This window comes from Lepeophtheirus salmonis, chromosome 8, assembly GCF_016086655.4.
Source record: "Lepeophtheirus salmonis chromosome 8, UVic_Lsal_1.4, whole genome shotgun sequence".
NCBI classification, from domain to species: domain Eukaryota; kingdom Metazoa; phylum Arthropoda; class Copepoda; order Siphonostomatoida; family Caligidae; genus Lepeophtheirus; species Lepeophtheirus salmonis.
Genome location: NC_052138.2, coordinates 6,593,309 through 6,614,136, shown reverse-complemented (window position 1 = coordinate 6,614,136; position 20,828 = coordinate 6,593,309). Strand labels below are relative to the sequence as shown.

Genomic DNA, 20,828 nt, shown 5'->3' with positions numbered 1-20,828 from the left:
AACGACGACATCATGAACCCTAGCGCACCATCATCTCTCTTCATTTGGAAGGGAAGTAGCTCATTGTGTCCAAATTATCGGTCCAATACACGATCAAGCGGTAGTGAACTTCCTTTCCTACTACATACAAAATATCATTGACATAAGCGAAACCGTATATAACATTGATATGTGCTCATAAAAGACGGAGAGTAACTCAGAAAACTTGTTGCTGAGTAATAATTGTAAGTCCTTGATGGAGTCAGAGTAGAATGGAGTATCAACATGGGAGTAATACTAGTCTATATCCTTCTTCACTTCCATCTCCACGTCCCCTTTATCACAGCTGCTTGTATCTGAACTAATGAAACGTCATGACAGCTAAGTTTCCCTCCTCCAAAACATTTATCAAATCAGGGTTATCACGTTGATTTTCGGTTTCTTTTCTCCTAACATGCCCAAAAATTTTATGTTAGTGTGGTTATACTAATAGTTACCATATTTTTTGAGCTCACCGTGATTTCGACGCTTTTCACATATCTTTGTATTGTTAAAAAAAAAGGCTTATAATAGTTATATTAGTTACAGAGAACTAAACTCTTACTCAATTGACGTATTTATAAAGAAACAATTATTTATTCATTATTGGTTGAAGATCTTCACTTTATTTTATTTAATTACAAAATGATAATATATTAACATGTTTCACTCTTCAGATTCAACGTATAAAAAAATAAAATCATAATAACCGACTATCTCTTTGATATATACATTAATCCTTATGTATGGGAGTATTTTTTTTTTTCAATTGTCTCAACACCCAGGAAATTGAAATCATTCAAACTTCAGTGATACATTTTTGTATAAATATTCTTTCAATAAATACTTTTACCAATAATATCATTTAAGAGAGCAGAAAATGTGTCAAATAATTTGAAAAATTCAGAAAGGCAGAAAAATGTATACAAAAATTATTTTCATCATATGATTAATCAATAGAGTATAAAAATTGATTTGTCTTTTCAATGAAAAGTTGTGAGAAAATCATGTTAGATTAAAATAATTATAACACCTATTTATTATTTTATTTTTTTTTTTTTGGTGAAAGATTGGAGCTATATTAAATAATGAATAAATAGCTTTGTTTAATATCCCAACTTGCTTCCAACAGAATCAAGGTGACCTGAAATATTAATTTGATGTTGGGGGCTTTGTGATCCGTCTTTTTCCACGAGTAGGAGGAGCAGGACGAGAAAACTTTTGTTTAACCAAAGTTTGCTTTGGATAGAGCTCGTCAATCAAAAAATCTTCTGACAGCTCATCCCCAGATTGAATTTGTATCTTTAAAAAAAGCTCATTAAATACCTAGGTTAGATATGAAATAAATACTCACTTTTTTAAAAATAGGTATACCCAAATTCTGTATTACTTCCACAATATTATTGTTACAGCTTGAATAGAGCATCCTTTCTTTAATTGAGCAATTATAACCAGGCATTGAATATATAAAAACTAAAAAAAAGCTTATTAAAGTCGTTTCATAAATATGCATCTTAATGATTACCACAAGATTCCTTGTATTCTCCTTCATAGGTATGTTTAAAACAAAACAAATGGTAGCGGGGAGTCTCACTGGGTACTTTATTCTGCAAGTCGGTGATTGACAGGTTTTGTTCAGTATATTCTAGATTGAAGATCTCTTTATCTACATCAATACTAATTTGAATATAATTATTGATATTATCAGATTTCAATTGATGAAGGCTGTCTTTAAGCGAAGATGATAAGGGAAACATGAGTCCTTTCATGGTTTCACATCTTGAATTTATGCCTACAGTTCCAGAAGAGGCTCTCTTCACCTCTTCCCTTTCTTTCTCTTCGTTAGTAAGAGGTCCTGAGACGGCAACTGACTTGAGGTGAAGTTTGTAGCCTTCATAAGTGAGATCACTATGAACTGTTCCAAAAAGCTCGTCTACAATTCGATTACTTCCGAATTTAGTTTTGAGAGTAGCTTTGGTGGAGGCGTATAACATTTTATTTCGGACGGGGGAGTCATCGGGGGACCAACTGATTAGGATCCACTCATCAGTACACTTTCTAAAAAAGCCGAAACTTGGTGTATGCTCTATAAGTCAATAAAATAACGATGAGTATTAATTATTATTATTACATAGATAAATTATAAATATACCCTTAAAGTATTTTAAAACTAATTCCTTTGTCCAATCCAACTCAACTGAAGAGCAGGTTTTGATTTCCGTTCCGGCACAAGCAAGTTCCTCATTTTGAATGATAACAGAAATGAAGCGGACCTCTTCGTTGTCTCCACAAGACGCGAATATACTTTGAAGTTCAGCATTTGGAGAAATCCCGGTTTGGTGAGACATACTTGAATATTTTTCTATATATTATAATGTACCAAATTATTCTGTTAAATGGGTATTATTTAATTTATTAAATGAGTTCTCTGTTAACTCCTTCATACAGCATCAAATTTATTTTCACTATAGAAAAAAAAGAAAATAGCAGATAGTAATTTAATATTAAAATAGACTTCATCCTCATTCGTTGAAAAACATTATTTGCCTCAGTCTTGCGTGAACAAATCAAACCAATAATAAGAGAGATAACGACACCTAATGCTAGGGGAGGTCGAGTCAGGTTGTCAAAACACAATTTACAGGAAAGGACTCAGCTATCTAATAAAGAAAAATTTCAAATTTTTAAAGAGCCATAAAATATATTAGGTCAATGAAAAAACTCAAATAGGTGTGTCAACCTGCTCATGTCCTTCCTACTATGAATGTATAAAGTAATAATTAATAACATCAAATGCCGAATTCGTATATTCTTATCATCTCTAAACCTCTCTTTCTTTAGAAAAGGTGTAATTAATTAACTATTAAACAATTAATAAAAAATTTAGTATCTTCACTATTTATAGATTTATTCGACAATTTTAGGGTTTAGAGTTCAACTGATTCAAGTTCATAAAGCTAGAAATAGTCAGGAATTGCGAACAAGATACAGCTGACTAATGTTACGACCGATGGTGCAATTTTTTTTCTATAGCGCAAGTCTGTGTAACTACGTCACGGAAGGTAATGACATCATATAGCTAGATGAATATTCAATAAATAAATAGGTGTAGGGTAGACTGGAGAAGATATATGGAAGGTTATTTGTGGTGACAAACGTTATATCAAATTTATTGAAAAAATGAGCTTATAATGAATATAAAGAGGCTTTGTTACTTAAAAATTCAGAATATTCATAAAAACTTTGTAGCCCAATTTCGCATATGTGATTTGAAATCAAAAATTTCCTTGGCCCAATTTTATCTCTCTTTTCTTTTAATTGGGTAATTGAAGAGTTTGATTTTTCGCTAACTTAGTTTATTTCTTTGCATTAGGATGTTCATCAAAAATTTAAAGTGAAAGTCACCTTAAAATATCCTTTATTAGAGTCCTTTGATACTCATATTAACAAAAGCATACATTCGTAGATGCATTAAATTTATATGTATATTAGAGATATGCATGGATGATAAAACTTATTTAATATTAAAATGCCAACTCTGACGTCTCTGTAACTTTTTTTCTTGGTAGTCAAGATAATCCTTTAAAGCAGGACTTGAATGCAAAGACAAGAGTTGACTGATTTTCGTATGAATCCTTGAGGCTACATTTCCAGGACATTCAAACTCACGTTTATCGTAGCCATTATCTGAAATAAAAACAAAATTGAAGGACCAAATACCCGATGTCTTTTTCTCAAGTATATCACAAGCCACTATATGTTCCATTTTATAGGAAGCTGATTTTTGTTTAGCCCAAAATTTCACTGAGCCCCCTTGTCTCTTAGGATAGATTTCAATCTTTTCATCTGAGATCCCAATATCAACAAGTACTTTTATTTTTATTTTTGTAGTATAAATGGTAACATCTTGAAAGAGTTGATAGATATCCACATCTGCCGTAGTTCCCCCACCAGATTGATTTTTACTCCTCTCATGATTACTCCCTCCACTATTATTACGATTTTCTGGTGATCGTCGTTTAGAATTGAGTCGAACGATATAAAATTCATTTGTGGATATTGAACTTAAAATAGTATTAGGATCGATGGGCATACCAGGAGTATCCTTTCTTTCTATATTATATTGATAGGATACTCGAGGATTCGTTTTAAATTTTCGACGGCTAAAACTTTTTTCTATAAGCTCATTCATTGCAATTTCCTTGGTAGGAAGCTCAAGTTCAATAAAAGTTCCATCAGGTAGAAACACTACAACACTATTATCCTCTTCATTATTATCAGGATGGATGCCGATGTCAATTAGACCGAAAGTTGTAAATCCAAATTTACTTATGGGATCACGTCTTTCAAATGCTGGAAAATCAGGTTCAACTCTGCCTCGATCATCCGCTGAAATATAAAAGAATAATAATTATTATTTATGCTGGGTTCGGCAATACAATTATATGTATGTATAAGAGTAATTCCATAAAAAATAATTAACAAAAAATGAAGAATTTTAAACCCAATGTCATAGATTTGAAACTTGCCTTATATAAGTTTAAAACGTCAGCACTTAATTTGATTCACATAAAAAACAAACTTTTACGACCAGGGAGACTGTTGAATTAACTTAAAAAAAAGGGATTCACGTTTTGACTCAATACATGATCCTTGGACAATGTGTTAAAAATTTCAAATTCATTTAAGTATAACCATGTATTGGATTATATTGACTATCTACAGAGTAGTGTCTTTCGAAAATCGAAACTGTCTTTAATGCAGGCTGAATTTCGGAAGTGTATAACTCTTTTTGTGGATAAAAATTTAAACTTTTGCTAATTAGCAGGGGTGGGAACCTCATTTTTCTTCAGTTCACTAAACGCTAATCCACTAATTTTGTAGGTTCATGGTTCCGTTAAAGCTAATCCACTAATTTTGTAGGTTCATGGGTCCTCTAAAGCTAATCCGCTAACGTTAATCTACTTAATAAATTATTTTAATGCAAAGTTCTGTCAAATGACTCGCGTATTACCGAATAATCCGTCTATGTCATAGTTCCCAACAAGGGAGGAATTATGTTCTTGACCTAAAACTATCTTAAATACTCAGAACTCCCCCAAGTGGATTGATCCTTACAATTTTAGTATTCTGCTGAACACTAATTTATTAATCCGTTGATTTTTTTTAGTCCACTAATTAGCGAATTAGCAGAGTACCCGCCTCTTCTACTTAGATATTCATATATCTATGTAGATTTAATTTAATCTAAATCTGTAACATTGGGTGTCCCTCGGTAGTTAAGTTTGTAATTTGAAATAATGTACTATACCCCAAAATAAACCATAGGAATCGACTCTCTGTTTGAGTGGGGGATTCCTATTTTCTTGACTATATTTATAACAAACAAGTCCGATGATTTCATGGATTTTCGTAGAAGGCAATATAACAAGAGTAAAAGGAAGCTGCGGATTATCTGATTGCGGAATAAAAACAGTCACTTTAACAGTTTTATTTCCAGATGAGGAGGTTGTCGCATCAAAATTAGCATAGAGTGTGAAAAGGTTGTGCGGTCTCTCGGGAATAGAAGAAATTCTTTTAGTTAGAAGAGAGGCATTTGGTGATTGACGGTAGGATTCCTTGAGAATAAAGAGCTGCTCTGCAACTGAAGGATCAATGGGATCCTCTGGATCAAACCAAGAGATGATCTTCGTTTTTTGAGGCGCATTTCGCCGTTCACGCTTAAACTTCTCAAACTTGATTTCCGTGTTTGACCTTAAGCGATGCGACATCCCAGAGCGTATATCGAAGGATCGGCACTCTTCATTTTCCTCCCCGTTACAAGAAGATCCCAAGAAGGAGTAGTCTACGTCTCCAGGACCCAGGACATTGGAAGCATTGCCAGTGTCATCACTCAGGATATAAGAGTGGCGGATATGACTCAGGACAAAGAGTTTATTATCATAGAGCGCCATCACTCATCCTCAATCAATCCGTATATACACTACGCAGGGTCCTTTAAGTAATTTCCTGTAGTCGGACGTTAATATAATATGGAAACCCCGAAACTGGAAAGCAAAATAAAATTCCAAAAACAGAAGTGAACATTTATGATGTTCAGAGGCTTCAATAATAATAAAGTTCTTAAGTATTTATTCGCCCAATTACGTCACAAGTACACAATTATGACGTCACTCTATTGAACTCTAACAATGAGGTATGATACAGTCTGGCCAGAGCGTCCTCTTCAATCACGCAACCTGTTGAATTGAAAAGAATCAATTTTGAGGATAAATTCCTAGCTGTTGGTAAACTAATATAAAATTTGTACAATTATACGGCTATAATATTTGTCGGAGTTTTAGTTTTATATCAATGTCACCTGGTAATTTAATCAAGACGAGATACGAAATCGGAATAGTACTATTTACATAGTAATAACTCATTTAGCTATTTGAGAAAAAAGTTTAGTAGCCGAAATCTATCTCTGTTCTATTGACTAATACTAAAAACATTAAGAAAGTGAAAAAAATCCAACCTTACAGCAAAGTTTATATCACTATACTATTTTAGTTACAATTATCATTAACTAATCTTTTAATTTTATTCATTGGATTATTTTATTATTGAAGGATACACATTTAGGGGAAAAGCTCAATAGCTTTCCAGTATAAAGGATTGTGAGGATATATTACTTGTTAGTTTATTAGCATTCTATATGAAATGTTGACTTAACGGGGAAGAAAAAAAAAGGATATTTAGAAAGAATTGATGCAATTTGCGTGAAAAAAGAATATAACTTCCATAATTAATTATCTTACAATTAGCGAGGGCGTCGCTAGGATTGTTTTTGGGGGAGTTTTGAATATATTTTTCCTCAAATTTTCTGCCTAATTACCAATTTTCCGACTCTGATATGAGATATCTCTAAAAAAAGATAGGATTGGGGATTTCCAACTTTTTCCTAAAAAGGATTAAGGGCCTTTTCATTAATAATTTTGTTCATTTTTAATCGAATTATTTTTTTTTAGGCGTAACTTTTTGAGCAATTCCTTTTTCTGACAAAAGGTATATTTTTTCTTCCAAAAGGTATTCATGACTATTTATTTAAATCACATGGTATTATAAGTAACTCTTCCAGAGATAATATTTGAAATCCTAAAACATTGTTTTTCTACAAAAATGATGGATTGACTTAATATATACGACTAAAAATCAAAGTAGATCTAAATTAAAAGGTTTTCTAAAGTAAACTTTAACTCCTCCAGTTAGTATTAAAAGTCATCATCCTAGCAATAGAACATTTTCATGTGACGTTTGCATAATTGATGTCGGCAATTTTGGGGGACCTAAACAACTATGTTTTTCTAGGCATGAAACCCCAGTAGTATCAAGGAAAGTATTTGTAGTTGTAGTCAAAATGGGACCAACAATTAGAAGGTCTTACGGATTACTGTGTATAAATTTTTTATCACTCAATTGCCTTGTTTTATTATTTATTTGAACCTAAAATGTATTAAAAATATGTTATTACATCGTAAAACAATCTTATTTCCATAGTGTAGAAACAAATTAACTATAATCATGGAAATAAACAGATATTTTTCTCTAATTATCATCCCGAATCGATCAAAAAAAAAAAAAAAATTGGATAATTCTAACCAGTTTTAGGGATTTTCAGTAGACATTACTTAAATTTAATTCAAATATTATCTGTTTATCATTGGGTATAAACTAGTATTCAATGAAATGTTAAGAATTTTTTTTTTTCTAAAGATTGAGTTTCATCAAGATTTATTGGAAATTTGTTCGTTTTATATAATAAAAATAGCAACTTTGAGCCCCCAAAATGGCGGTTCCTTACATTATTATGCAATTTAGAACGTCAGTGAATTGAGAACACTCTATCTCTAAGAAGTATCTCTTATAGAGTTCGAGGTTGGGTGATCATTGCTTTATGTTTTCTGTATTTAAAATTGGATGTTTTTGTGCGGCTTGCTTCTGTTGTATTTAATAGCTGTAATGTTAGTAGTAGTTAATAAATAGTGGTGTATTACACACAACGTCGACATGGCCGTGGTACTCGAAGAAGAGGATCTTCCATTTGAAGAAGACATTCTCCGCAATCCTTCTTCAATACGCCCCTGGCTCCGTTATATTGAGCATAAAAAGTCTACGTCCCGTGTGAATTTAATATTCGAACGCGCTCTAAAGGAACTTCCTGGAAGTTACAAACTTTGGTATGCGTATCTCACGCTTCGACAAAAGCATACCATTAAAAGAGTCCCCACGGATCCCCAGTATGAAGTGCTTAATAATGCGTATGAGCGGGCACTTGTCTTTATGCACAAAATGCCTCGGATTTGGATTCAATATGCGGAATTCTTATATAAATATCAACGAAAAGTCACGAGGACTCGACGCGTTTTAGATCGAGCTCTAAGGCAATCAATTGGCATATCATATCTTATTGTTTTTTAGTACATTTTGGGGTCATTTCACATATCATCAGATCATCAAATGTTGTAAAGGCGTTACAATAATTCTGCAAACTCCTTTTATTTTATAATTAAATCATTTCCTCCCAAAATTTGGCCTTCCCATCTATAGGGATGGTAACTTTTTTTAAATCCTTGTGAGTGTAAATCAAAAAGAAAAGCCAATGTCGTGGGTCAAAGAAAAAAATCTCAATGATTATTTCTTACTTCTTATATATAAATATAGTCCAACATTTCATTGAGATATGTGAGTCCATTATAGGGTTATTATTTAAATTTGTTGGATGAGCTAATATAGCTAATGCGTGGTCAGAGTTTTCTGATTTTTTTAAATTAAAATTATTGTCCATCTAAGGACACAAATGTTTTTTTTGTTTTTGAAAATCTGACAAAATCTAAGATTTTTGCGGTTAGAAGTTGAGATTTCTTTTAATATTCAATGTACCTCACTAACTATTTTTTCTTGTTTATAAATATTGAATGATTTTCTTATTAAAAGACCTCTAAAATTATATTGGTCATTTTTTTTACGTTTGCGATACTGGAATATCATAAATATGAAATTGTCATTTTTTTCTTTCAAATTGATTATATTTTTGCAATGGCATCCATGAAGTTTTTGAGGCAAAAAATTGTTAGACTGCTCACATTAAAGATCCCAAAACTCGTATATCAAGTATGATACATATGACATTATTGGGTAAATAACCTGGATATACCCAAATTCCAATTAGCCTGTGGTTCAATTTATACAAATAAAAGTCTTTGAACAGGGGAAAATATTAGATGATTTAACGTGGAATGAATTTTCTTTTTTTTAAATTAATCAAATTGAAATATTAATTAAATTTATAATTGGGTACCTTAGAGCTCTTCCAGTCACACAACATGATCGTATTTGGCCAATATACACTGCGTTTATAGAATCCCATGGTGAAGCATTAAAGGAAACTGGTATTCGTGTGTATCGCCGTTACATGCAACTCAGCCCCGAAGGAGCCGTTGAAGATTTTATTGATTACCTTATACGTGTTAAAAAATTGGATGATGCATCTGTTTTACTCACAAGATTAGTGAATGGTAATGACAGAGCCTTTTCTGAATTTGTTTCTAAGCGAGGGAAATCAAATTACGCTCTGTGGAATGATCTATGCAAATTAATATCAGAAAATCCCAGCGAAATTAAGTCGTTAAATGTAGATGCTATTATACGTAGTGGCCTCAGACGCTACACGGATCAAGTAGGACATTTGTGGTGTTCCCTTGCAGATTATTATATTCGAAGTGGTTTATTTGAGCGTGCCAGAGATGTTTATGAAGAGTCCGTGAGGAGTGTCACTACTGTAAGGGACTTTTCTCAAGTATTTGACGCATACTCTCAATTTCAAGAGTTAATGCTCTCAAAAATGATGGAGGAAATGAAGGTCGCTTCATCATCTACTGAAAAAGTAGATGAAAACTCTCTCGAGCTTGCATTTGCTCGTTTTGACGATTTGATCGAAAGGCGTCCCTTGCTATTAAACTCTGTTTTATTGCGACAAAATCCTCACAACGTTCCAGAATGGTTGAAAAGGGTTTCGTTGTATGAGGGAAAGCCCAAAGAGATCGTGAAAACATATACTGAGGCTGTTAAAACAGTAGATCCAAAGCAAGCAGTGGGAAAGCTCTATCTTCTTTGGAACAATTTTGCCAAATTTTATGAAGAAAAAAAACAGTTATCTGATGCTAGAATTATTTTTGAAAAGGCAACACAAGTTGCTTTTCTAAAAGTGGAAGACTTGGCTCATGTGTGGACCGAGTGGGTAGAAATGGAGCTTAGAAATGACAAATATAATGAAGCTCTGGGTCTCGTACGCAAAGCTGTAAGTCCTCCTAAAAGAAGAGTTTCTTACCACGATACATCCGAAACAGTACAAGCTCGGTTACACAAGTCCCTCAAAGTATGGTCACTTTATGCAGATTTAGAAGAGAGTTTTGGATCATTCCAATCCACAAAAGCTGTTTACGATCGAATACTTGATCTAAAGATTGCAACTCCCCAAATCGTTATTAATTATGGACTTTTCCTCAAAGAGCATAATTATTTCGAGGAAGCATTTAAAGCATATGAGAAAGGTATTGCACTCTTCAAATGGCCAAATGTGTATGACATATGGAATACATATCTCACCGAGTTTTTGGAGCGCTATGGAGGAAAAAAATTAGAACGAACTCGGGATTTGTTTGAGCAGTGCCTAGAAAGTTGCCCTCAAGATTATGCTAAAAATATCTACATTTTATACGCCAAACTAGAAGAACAACATGGCATGGCACGACATGCCATGGCTGTTTATGACAGAGCCATTCAATCCGTTACAAAAAAAGAAAGATTCTCACTGTATAACATTTATCTCAAGAAGGCCTCAGAGATTTATGGTGTTACACGAACAAGACAAATTTACGAAAAGGCAATTGAAGTACTTGAGGATAAAGAAGCTCGTGAAATGTGTGTTCGGTTTGCTGAGCTCGAAACTAAACTTGGCGAAGTTGATAGAGCTCGTGTCATTTTCAGCCATTGCTCACAAATGTGCGATCCAAGAACCTCAACTGAGTTTTGGAGTAAATGGAAGGACTTCGAGGTTAAACATGGTAATGAGGACACACTTAGAGAGATGCTACGAATCAAGAGATCTGTACAACATACGTACAATACACAAGTAAATATGATGTCTGCTCAGATGACAGCCGTTAACACTTTATCAGACTCCAAAGATGAGATGAAGATTTTAGAAAAGAAAGTAATGGGAGAGAGTAATGTCTCAGCACATGAAATCCTTTCTGCACCGAAAACATCGAGCATTGCATTTATTCGTGGTGAGACTCAATCAGATTCCCTTGAAAAAGGACTTGAAAGCACAAATCCGGATGAAATTGATATCGATGAGGAGGATGAGGAAGAAGAGGGAAACATGGGTGATAAAGTAAGCATAGGCAAGGTTGAAGAACAAGTTATTCCGTCTGAAGTATTTGGAGGATTAAATAATGAAAGAGACACTGATTGATATCCTTATTATATATATTACTTATATATATTTTTTACATAAATAAAAATATATTAACAAAAATAGTAGATACACTTGATTGTAATTATTATATTATTAACTATCTATTTAACAACTTTAGATGAAATACATAGGGTATACCTTCGGTATGAATGATTGATAAAGAAGCCCTAAATTAAATAAAAACTTATTCTGTCATTATGTGGTATGCATAAATGAAATGATGATTTAGTACATCTTAATTAATATAAGATCTATTTTTTGCTAGAAGCAGCTCTAGGTAATGGACTGATTTGAGATAGAGGTGAAAGATTTAGATCGTGTGCCGTGATTGCAGGAAGCGTTGCTACACCTGAAACTATTCTTGTCGATGAGTCATACCAGTAACTTTCATGAGACTCCTTATCGTTCCTTCGTGACTAATTAAATATGAATATTATTTAGCTGGTGGTTATTTTTAACCAAAAAGTAAATAAATAAACTTACATCATTTTGTTCGTCTTCATCGGACTCATCTTCTCCAGACGAATAAACGTTTTTATGGTCTGAAAGGTAGTATGTTTGCATGAATTATATTAGGTCTTAATATTAGTAATATATATTTAAGTAGAAAAATGTGCTTGTAAAATCACGTGATAAGATTAAAACGCAAATCAAATAGTATAGTATACTATGTGTAGTGAAATATTCAGAAATCCCTTTAATTAGGTAAACATAATCATATCCCTTTAATTAATAAATAAGATCCAAATCACGTCATAAATAAATACTCTCGAACAAATCCTATAATTCAAAATATCCGGAAAAAAAGAGAAAAGGTTACCCTGAAAACACTCAAATTCATCATCATATTGAAGACTTAGTTGTTCAAAATTATCAAAAAATGATTCACTTCTATCACTGTTAGTATTCTCATCATAGAACCAACAAGGGGATGTCTCAGTAATATTAACCAATTCATATAAATTAAGGTTTTGTCTTGGAATGTTTATTTCGAAATTATCTTGAGGAATAGGTGGAAGATCTTCAAGTTCCGGGATATTTAAACCATCATTAAACAGAGAAGAAGTCTCAGATTGAATTTTTGGCAAATCTTATAGAAAAACATACACAGTTGGATATAAAAAATTTTATAAATATCTTTATGCACATAATGTATGGCCCTCAATAACGAATGTTGTATAGAATGTATGTAAAGATCCCTGAAATAATAGGAACTCACCGTTTATCGAACTATTTTTTGAAGATTTGTTTATATTTAATGTTCCGTAGCATGTATCACAAACACGAATAGGTTTTGAAGATTGAGAAGGAATGAGAAATCGATTCGTTGAACAGCTTCCACAAACTACAGCACCACATTGTCGACAATGATGCTAAATAGAGAATAATAGAAAAATAATTAACCCATAATAATTATAATTAGCCTTATTTGCATACCCGTCTATTTAAGACCGTGAAATGAGACTTATTACACACCATGCATGAATGGGCCTCGGAATCAGGTATCCATACAGCTGCATGCTCATCAGATGGTTTTTTCCCACTGCTCGAGAGAAGGTCATCAATACATCTCTGAATATGGGACATCCAATCATCTTTTTCCTTAGCAGTTGCTGCATACACGGCAAAAGACTTTCCCCTCGTGCAAATTAGCCAACCATTCCGAAATTGACCATCATCTTCAAGGGATTGAAGTTTGACTTCCTCTAAGGGGATGACTCTCTGTTTGTTGTACTTCTTTTTATTGATAAGTATATTCCCATAAACCACAATATCATCGAAAAGGAAAAATTGCCTTGGTTTAGGTTTCTTACGACAAGCTTTCGTTAAAATCCCTTCTCCTACAAGCACGCGGCCCTTAACAGCTAAAGGGAGACCTGCACTTCCGAAACAGCTCTCCACAAAAGCTATTCTTTTCTTATTGATATCGGTATTGACTAAGGATGTAGGAGAGTTCATTAGTACATATAGTGGTAGTTGATATTTTAGAATAAAATCTACAGATTGTTTATAGACGATTCTACAAAAACAAACACCAAAGGAATCGTAATAATATATTAGAGAGCAAACACAATTAGGTACTTTGTTACAAAACACCTGCTACCTAAGTTCGTAATGATAAAAAAGGGAGGTATTCATGTAGGTAGGTACTAGCTGTATAATACATGTGTCAGTATATGCACATATGTAGTCGATTGAATGTTAGAAAGCGAAAAGAATCATGGATAATCAAGAAGGAGACTCCATATTACATAAAGAGTTGTTCACTCGGGAAATGAGTATAAATAAGTTTAGAAATGAAATTCAAAAGGAACGAGAAATCTCTGAAATGCATCTGAATACCCTGATTCAACTTCAAAGGAATGATGGGTTCACCCACCAAGAAACAATCCCTAATGAAGAAAGTGAAGAAAGGGTCACTGAATCTCTCACTCAATTAAATAAGTGAGTATTGACTAACTCAAATAAAAGCAATGATATTCATTGAGCAATACGTTTTGTTGCAGAATGATATCCATAGAAGTAAAAGTTCTTAAAGAGCAGATCAACAATTTGACCAAAGATTCTAAAATATTACTATTTAATAATACTGGGCAGAATGGATATAAGAATATTTCTTCGAGGGATGAGGATGATGTTAAAGGACTCAGTTCTTTTGATTTGAAGCTTAATATCGAGAAAGTCAAAACGGATATTGAAGAAGTTGAAAATGACATTCTGGAAATGAAAGATTCCAAAAATAAATTGATGAAGGAAATTATGGAAAAGAAGACAAAATACGGATATTTGAATGAATCATTTTTATCCTTATCGAATACTAACAGAGGAGGAACGATTTATCATGAAGGAAATGAATGCGATGTATATCTCTTAATGGAGAATTCTTTACGATTTAGTAACTCGACAAAAAAGTTGATTGAGGAGAGAAGGTCAATAATACATAGATCTCCCAAATGTAGTGCTATAACAATGGAGCAAATCCATCCCTTATTAAAGGCTATGCATAAATATAAAAGAGAAGAGAGGAGTTTCCTTAAAAAAATATTTATTTGTCTACTTGAATCGTACGAGCTAAAGGCTTCTCAGTTGGAGAGTAGTAAACGATTTTACAAGACTCTAGGGCAGAGATGGATTCTTCTTTCAAAATTTGTTCAAGAAAAAAGTAACATCATTTTTGAGGATATTATTCCGAGTGAAGATAAAAGTCAAATCATACTAGAGATTGAGTGTAGACAGCCTGATAGAGATGACATATCCTTGTATCACATACCCCATCACACCAAAGGAAACTTCAAAATGCTATGAGAATTATTACCTAATTGATCCACCATTCTATCCTCATCTTCCCACTTGAAACTAAGGACAATTGAAATAGTAGTAGTAAAGAGATGGATCGTCACCGCCGTGCGAATGTAACTCTAGTCTTTAACTATATTCATGAACAAATTTCTCTTTCTACAACATATACTAGTCACTACCTCCTTTAAGATGAAAAGAGAGCGCACCGTGAACAAGGCTAGTTTCTTTCTTTTCCATTATGTTAATACTAGATACAATATACATTGATATTATAATTTTATAAATTATAAGTAATATACTATTTATAAAATCCTATTAGTACTCACCTTAGTGCACAAACGCCTAATCGTGATAATAAGTATCAAAAGAAATTTTAAGTAATAACTAATGAGTAATAGTATACACCAGGCATTAAATTATTATTTACTAGAATGGGTACTCGGTAGATTGCATATGTCATTTTTCCTAAAGGAAATATCATTTCATCTTTATGTTAAAGTCAAAAATGCGCGAGTGAATTTAATGACATTTAATATCCAGGGGCTGGAGGAGCTCCAACACACATAAAATATTTTTTTATAGTCAACACTATGAAATTATTGTTTTTCAAAAAAAAACTCAGAAATTTTTTTCTCAACTTGAAAAGGAAATTTGGTAAAATTCAACCATTTATAAAAAATTCGATTTTTTTTTGTCCCTTCTAAAGAATTAACCCATCCAAAAATAAAATTCTGGGGACGTCCCTGATATCTATGGCGTTCATACATTAATAAGTTATAAATTATATATTGTGTGCCACAAATTAAAAAGAAATTAATCATTAGTTTGTAACGATATGAATTTTATTCCAAAGTTACTTATACTCAGAATGGGCACTAGGTAGAGCGATAACCTCACCTTTGGGTCATTTTTCCTAAATGAAATCTTAAGCTTTTAATTTGACCTTTAATATTGATCTTGTATTTTTTGCTATGTGAATCATTTTTATTAGACCTACATAATGACACCAATCCTTTGATCTCTCAAAATTTAATGGCCTCTTACTGTGACCATATATGTATAATCCTTGTACCAAGTTAAATCAAAATCGATCTGTGATTTTTGCCGTAATCCTGGTGATCAACAGACAGAGGAAAAAACAAAACCTCTTTTCAACTTCGTTCGTAGAGATTATATTCATTAATTACAATTTGCTCTAGAGATGATGTCAATATTCTTTTGTTGTAGTCAAAATGCTGAATCGACAATATTTTTTTTTTGTTCAAAAGTGATTGTCAAATATGCGTTTTTGACCTTTAATCTTGACCTCGGATTTTTGGCTATATGAAGCATTAAACCTACACCATGACACTAATTTGAGCTCTGCCCATTAATATATTCCTAAGTTATTGTAGATTATGTATTTATAACGTTTTGTCCTACCTAATATCTTGGACCTCTCAAAATTTAATGGTTTTTTTATTGTGACCATATATTAAGTCGGTGAAAAAGTAATTTCGTATTTCCACCCCTTTTTATTATCGTACGTCGAGAATGAAGGTCCAAAGGAAGAAATTCGGCATATTTTTCATTTTTACTATCCGAAAGAGAAAAACGCGTCGAAAGCGACCAATAAAATTTCAAATATACACAAAATACATATTCCCGCTCCATTCTGTGCACTACAATGAACAACTCGGCTGTTAGAAGCTAGCAACCGAACAAAAGTGACCAGTATTGGTGAATAGGAGACATCGAAAGCTGGGACGGGAAGTTCTTATGTATCCACCCTACAGTCCGGCACCAAGTGACTACTCCCACCTGTTCCTGACTATGACGCGCTTGGGGTACAAATTTGGACCAATAGAGGCCTGTGGAAATTGGTAGTCTGAGTTTTTTACCAATAGAGACCAGGGCTTCCACGAGAAGAGTAATATGAAGTTGAATTCCCGTTTGCAATAAGTTATCGAACAGAATGGGGCATACTTGCTTAAATCGGATGATTGCAATACTTCTTATAAAGCATAGAAATAAATCGAAAAATACGGCATTACTTTTCCCCCCCACCCTATTACAATCTTCGTACCAAGTTAGATCAAAATCAATTCTTAACCTTTTCAGTAATCCTGGTGAACAACATACATTCAATTAAAGGGGCAAAAGCATAAGGTAATTATACTAAAATGTGAACCTTTCAATTAAATTTTATGAGAAGAAAATCAATCACAATTCATTTTTTATTCATAAATAATACAATTGACAAAAAAAAAAGGGCAAAAAAGAAATGCATTTAATTTTTATTCCAAATCAATACATTCAATTTCCGGAGGCGGAGGAGGTGGGGGGGCTGGATCAGATGTTGGAAGTGGTGGTAATACAGGTGCGGCACCAAAATACTGGCCATTTGAAGATGGAGGTGGAAGGGGAGGCTGCGCCGCTGCACTTTCATCATCTGAAAGATCAATCAGATCTACATCATTGTCAATTTTTTTACCGTTGGTGCTGGGTGTGGAAGTGCTGTTTCCATTGGAAGGCCCTCCATTCACAGTTTCATCAGAATTTGAGGTATTTTTCTTTTCTTTTGATGTACTTGTTTTGGCAGATTCTTCTTCCTTAGGTACAGGCATCCAGGATCCGTCCTATTAGGGTAAAATAATAATATTAAGCTGCAAATACAAAAGGATGCTGTCATTTACTCCATTTAATATGATATCATTTTCATCCTTTGGTAAATCCTGTGAATTGATAACGTCCATGAAATAGCCATCAATCATCAAATCGTCAAACAAAGCTTTTGAGTCACAAACCGGACAATTCCACGTGGGTTTTCTCTCATTCATTTGTAAGAAAAGGCTGGCATCAAAGCACTGTAGATGGCCACAAGTGGAAGGTCTGCAAGGAAGAGTCATTCTCATCTTTCCGAGCGGACATGCAACAGAGACGCGTAGGCACTCTGTTTCAACATCATCATCGTCACACATCTTGGCAATAATAGTTTTCTTGGTATACTCTGAGTTTCTCGTTCCTTTTTTCTTTAGTCTTTCTAATAAATCTTCGGATGTGCACTTCATTACTAACCAGATTCCAACTACCCACCTGTAAAAAAATATTTAGTACAATAAAAATGTCATAATAATTGCTACCATTACCATTTTCCGTATTCTCCTGCCCATTTTATATTAACAACATTAGGAAGAATTGGGCTGAGCTTACAACAAGATGTGATATTAACTGGTTTAGGCGGTCTTTTGGGCTCTACACCAGTCCTGTTGGTTGGAATGGGATTAGGGAGTACGACGCCCTTTCCATTAACCTGAAGAATAATACCGGGCGGAAATTCATCAGCCATTTCTTTACTTGAGTCCAGAGAGAGGGGACAAAATCTCAATTGAATCTGAATTAAAAATAATATTTTAGTTCTTTACTTTTAGGAAGATTCATCCTATTTTATCTAATGGATATTACTTGATAAAGATAGTCCAATTTACTGCTAATTCGAATGTCCCTATGAGAAGCAATATCAGTTGCTTGGCTTGGTGTCATAAAGAACTGGAACTGAGCCTCTTGATGCCGATTGTTACCTTGAGTAACGAGAGAGGAAGGTCTTAGTAGTTCGGCAATGACATCATAAAATGGCAATTTTACGAGCTTGACATCTGGCTGAAGAGGAACAGCAGAGCTTGATCTAATTTGTGGAGGAACATGAGGGTGTTGTTGTTGCTGTTGCGCAGCCTGCTGTTGGGCCTGTTGTTGCGCTACTTGCTGGGCCTGTTGCTGTTGTGCCTGTTGAACACCATAATGTGACCCATACATTTGTTGTTGTTGTTGCACCGCCTGCTGCTGCGCTTGTTGCTGAGGGTGTGTTGGATATCCACTTGTATATGGATTCCTACCTTGAAGTGATAAAGATTGGGCTGCTGTGGGATATGAATGTTGAGTCGTAAGACCCATCATAGCAGCGGCGGCAGCAGCGGCAGCGGCGTTCATATTGCCATAACCCATGGAATAGAGGGAATGTCCTTGTCCACTTTGACTCATCATGGAGGCAATGGAAGCTGCTTGCTGCGCTTGAGAAGCTTTATATAATTCGCGAATCTTGGCTTGCATAGGAGATGAACGTATTTTGACTAATTCCAGGGCGCGGCCCTGCAATTCGTGTTTCTTACCATTCTTATTTCTACCAGCAAAACCTATTTAGGGACGGATAAACAATAAATCATTTTGGAGTCATAAGACTACATATTTTAAATAATGAGTAGAGCGTTTTCACGAGCGTCATAACTTGCATCCCAATGGAAGGAAAGGGCATTTTGGGGGCTTAAAGTTAATAGATTAATTGAACAAATTTGTAATAAATCTTGTTAAAACTCCATCAAATGGATTTAAAAATTGAATACGATTTGATGCCAATGATAAACAGTGATATTTGAATATAATATGTACTGAAATCCATGTATAAATTGTCAAAATCTGCACAATTATAATTAATTTTTGTATCAATTAGAGGCGAGAATAATATGATAATTTGATAAAAATAACATATTATAAATACATGAAATAGTGTCTGATATATAATACAACTATGCCATAAAGGGATGTATTTTGGATGATGATGAAAGTCCTTTGATTTGTTGGTTTTCCCTTAATATCAATGAGGAAAGGGTTTGAATTGCAATATCAACTGCCCGACATGACGTGAAAACACTCCTGAGAATGGTGATTGAAAGAAGTGTGAAAGAGGCATTGAATGGAGCCATTGAGTAGAGAAGAGGAAAGAAAGAGGCTCCAAAGGGGCCGGCAAGAGCATTGAACGTACCTTTCCGTCTCAATATTTACACAACTACTTTTTAGTTTATAACCTTGAAGGTGTCACCTTGAGATAGAATTGAGATTGATATGAGTTACGACACTCGGCGTCTCAGACTTTACCTAATAGCATCTGCAATTCAGAGACTCGAAAAGTCAGAATCATATGCTTTAGAGACTCTTGTTCCTGAAGCGTAGACATCACTTTGACTCCCCTCCTCACTCGCACACCACCACATTTCTTTAACAAATTCAATTCAGATTAGTCCATCAAATTCAGAATTATTTCAATAGATTCAAGTAGGTCACGGACTCTTCCCTCAAAACGAACCTTCCCCTCACCAAACTAAATGGATAATGTCTTCCAAATGTATAACAAACTATGTCCACAGTGATGTTGAGTATCTAAGGGATTCAGGAAGAGATCCGCCAGAATATATCTCTACACAAATAACATACAGTACAAAACTCAAAGGGAGAAATTCACTTCTACTAATCGAACCACTCAAGAAGAATATATTGTACTACTGAATAATAATAAGAAACAAAAGAAGAAAAGACAGAGAAAAGAAAGAGAAACACTCTTCCTTAGCCACTCAACAGGTCTACCAACCGCAGTTTCTCCATCTACACTATACTTGTTCTACTTTTGTAGCGCCTGGTACCCTTCTTCCAATTTGTTTTCCTCTCTCTCTCTCAGCCACGGCGCTACATCCCTAACACAAAAATGTATTTCATTGTTAGCTGTCAATTCCTTCCTCTGACATTATACGTCATTCATTGCTATTTCATAATTTTAATTTGATAATAATAAGTTATGATACTTATGCTCCATTTCCAAAAGGACAGGAATACAATTTCTTGTTCATCCCTCGTCGTATATATAATCAATGGGTTCTTATACTATCTGGAGTATACTTTCGTTAAAATGTAATGAGCAAACTACATAATTAGATCTAGGTATCTATGAAGATGTGTGACGGGTTATATTATGTGCATACGAATTAAGGATTTGGGAAATCGATTTAGTCCGACACCTGAAGGAAGTTTCCTATCAGCTCCAAATCGACACACAACATAAGCACACTTGTGTACCATAATGAATGAATTATTTTATTATCACAAGATTGATATCTGTTAAATAAATATAATATCATCTGAATGAAACTCATACTACATAACCTTGTACAAACACGAACTAAAG

The 20,828-nt window shown here is 33.9% G+C and overlaps 6 protein-coding genes across 9 annotated transcripts; 2 read left to right on the top strand and 4 right to left on the bottom strand.

Moving 5' to 3' along the window:
• Positions 1 to 613: 613 nt before the first annotated feature.
• Positions 614 to 2,577, bottom strand: twf (twinfilin actin binding protein). The gene is made up of 4 exons (XM_040718160.2): positions 2,171 to 2,577; positions 1,544 to 2,104; positions 1,373 to 1,491; positions 614 to 1,320 (listed from the first exon to the last, which is right to left on the bottom strand). The coding sequence occupies exons 1-4, from the start codon at positions 2,364 to 2,366 to the stop codon at positions 1,171 to 1,173; spliced, it is 1,026 nt and encodes a 341-aa protein (XP_040574094.1). The 5' UTR covers positions 2,367 to 2,577; the 3' UTR covers positions 614 to 1,170.
• Positions 2,578 to 3,419: 842 nt separating this feature from the next.
• Positions 3,420 to 6,160, bottom strand: Sin1 (SAPK-interacting protein 1). The gene is made up of 2 exons (XM_040718156.2): positions 5,330 to 6,160; positions 3,420 to 4,407 (listed from the first exon to the last, which is right to left on the bottom strand). The coding sequence occupies exons 1-2, from the start codon at positions 5,970 to 5,972 to the stop codon at positions 3,533 to 3,535; spliced, it is 1,518 nt and encodes a 505-aa protein (XP_040574090.1). The 5' UTR covers positions 5,973 to 6,160; the 3' UTR covers positions 3,420 to 3,532.
• Positions 6,161 to 8,017: 1,857 nt separating this feature from the next.
• fand (Pre-mRNA-splicing factor SYF1 fand) lies at positions 8,018 to 11,604 on the top strand. The gene is made up of 2 exons (XM_071890604.1): positions 8,018 to 8,436; positions 9,359 to 11,604. The coding sequence occupies exons 1-2, from the start codon at positions 8,068 to 8,070 to the stop codon at positions 11,534 to 11,536; spliced, it is 2,547 nt and encodes an 848-aa protein (XP_071746705.1). The 5' UTR covers positions 8,018 to 8,067; the 3' UTR covers positions 11,537 to 11,604.
• On the bottom strand, positions 11,533 to 15,013 carry rush (rush hour). Of its 2 annotated transcripts, XM_040718157.2 has the most exons (6): positions 14,856 to 15,013; positions 12,977 to 13,476; positions 12,759 to 12,912; positions 12,360 to 12,629; positions 12,023 to 12,081; positions 11,533 to 11,955 (listed from the first exon to the last, which is right to left on the bottom strand). In XM_040718157.2, the coding sequence occupies exons 1-6, from the start codon at positions 14,869 to 14,871 to the stop codon at positions 11,791 to 11,793; spliced, it is 1,164 nt and encodes a 387-aa protein (XP_040574091.1). In that variant the 5' UTR covers positions 14,872 to 15,013; the 3' UTR covers positions 11,533 to 11,790. The 2 variants fall into 2 exon arrangements, with proteins under 2 accessions (XP_040574091.1, XP_040574092.1); XM_040718158.2 differs by lacking the exon at positions 12,360 to 12,629.
• Positions 13,623 to 15,154, top strand: LOC121123076 (uncharacterized). The gene is made up of 2 exons (XM_040718161.2): positions 13,623 to 13,984; positions 14,047 to 15,154. Exons 1-2 carry the CDS (start codon positions 13,761 to 13,763, stop codon positions 14,843 to 14,845), a joined length of 1,023 nt encoding a protein of 340 aa, XP_040574095.1. The 5' UTR covers positions 13,623 to 13,760; the 3' UTR covers positions 14,846 to 15,154.
• A 1,883-nt stretch (positions 15,155 to 17,037) lies between these two features.
• LOC121122616 (E3 SUMO-protein ligase PIAS2) lies at positions 17,038 to 20,255 on the bottom strand. 3 transcript variants are annotated; one of them, XM_071890605.1, is made up of 6 exons: positions 19,748 to 20,150; positions 19,371 to 19,691; positions 18,284 to 19,008; positions 17,968 to 18,212; positions 17,515 to 17,914; positions 17,038 to 17,457 (listed from the first exon to the last, which is right to left on the bottom strand). In XM_071890605.1, exons 3-6 carry the CDS (start codon positions 18,923 to 18,925, stop codon positions 17,116 to 17,118), a joined length of 1,629 nt encoding a protein of 542 aa, XP_071746706.1. In that variant the 5' UTR covers positions 18,926 to 19,008; positions 19,371 to 19,691; positions 19,748 to 20,150; the 3' UTR covers positions 17,038 to 17,115. The 3 variants fall into 3 exon arrangements, with proteins under 3 accessions (XP_071746706.1, XP_071746707.1, XP_040573583.1); XM_071890606.1 differs by having other exon boundaries at positions 19,635 to 19,691; XM_040717649.2 differs by lacking the exon at positions 19,371 to 19,691 and having other exon boundaries at positions 19,748 to 20,255.
• Positions 20,256 to 20,828: the final 573 nt, after the last annotated feature.

Coding starts and splice junctions, on each gene's coding strand:
- twf (XM_040718160.2), bottom strand. CDS start 2,366: ATGTCTCACCAAACCGGGATTTCTCCAAATGCTGAACTTCAAAGTATA. Junction 1,492..1,543: donor AGAATACAAGGAATCTTGTG/GTAATCATTAAG, acceptor GCTTTTTTTTAG/TTTTTATATATTCAATGCCT. Junction 1,321..1,372: donor GTATACCTATTTTTAAAAAA/GTGAGTATTTAT, acceptor CTTTTTTTAAAG/ATACAAATTCAATCTGGGGA.
- Sin1 (XM_040718156.2), bottom strand. CDS start 5,972: ATGGCGCTCTATGATAATAAACTCTTTGTCCTGAGTCATATCCGCCAC. Junction 4,408..5,329: donor TTCCTATGGTTTATTTTGGG/GTATAGTACATT, acceptor TTTATATTTCAG/CGGATGATCGAGGCAGAGTT.
- fand (XM_071890604.1), top strand. CDS start 8,068: ATGGCCGTGGTACTCGAAGAAGAGGATCTTCCATTTGAAGAAGACATT. Junction 8,437..9,358: donor GACGCGTTTTAGATCGAGCT/CTAAGGCAATCA, acceptor ATAATTGGGTAC/CTTAGAGCTCTTCCAGTCAC.
- LOC121123076 (XM_040718161.2), top strand. CDS start 13,761: ATGGATAATCAAGAAGGAGACTCCATATTACATAAAGAGTTGTTCACT. Junction 13,985..14,046: donor TCTCTCACTCAATTAAATAA/GTGAGTATTGAC, acceptor GTTTTGTTGCAG/AATGATATCCATAGAAGTAA.
- rush (XM_040718157.2), bottom strand. Junction 12,913..12,976: donor TCACGGTCTTAAATAGACGG/GTATGCAAATAA, acceptor TTCTCTATTTAG/CATCATTGTCGACAATGTGG. Junction 12,630..12,758: donor AAAAAATAGTTCGATAAACG/GTGAGTTCCTAT, acceptor TTTTTCTATAAG/ATTTGCCAAAAATTCAATCT.
- LOC121122616 (XM_040717649.2), bottom strand. CDS start 19,826: ATGTCTACGCTTCAGGAACAAGAGTCTCTAAAGCATATGATTCTGACT. Junction 19,009..19,747: donor TGAATTGCAGATGCTATTAG/GTAAAGTCTGAG, acceptor GTCCCTAAATAG/GTTTTGCTGGTAGAAATAAG. Junction 17,915..17,967: donor GCAGGAGAATACGGAAAATG/GTAATGGTAGCA, acceptor ATTTTTTTACAG/GTGGGTAGTTGGAATCTGGT.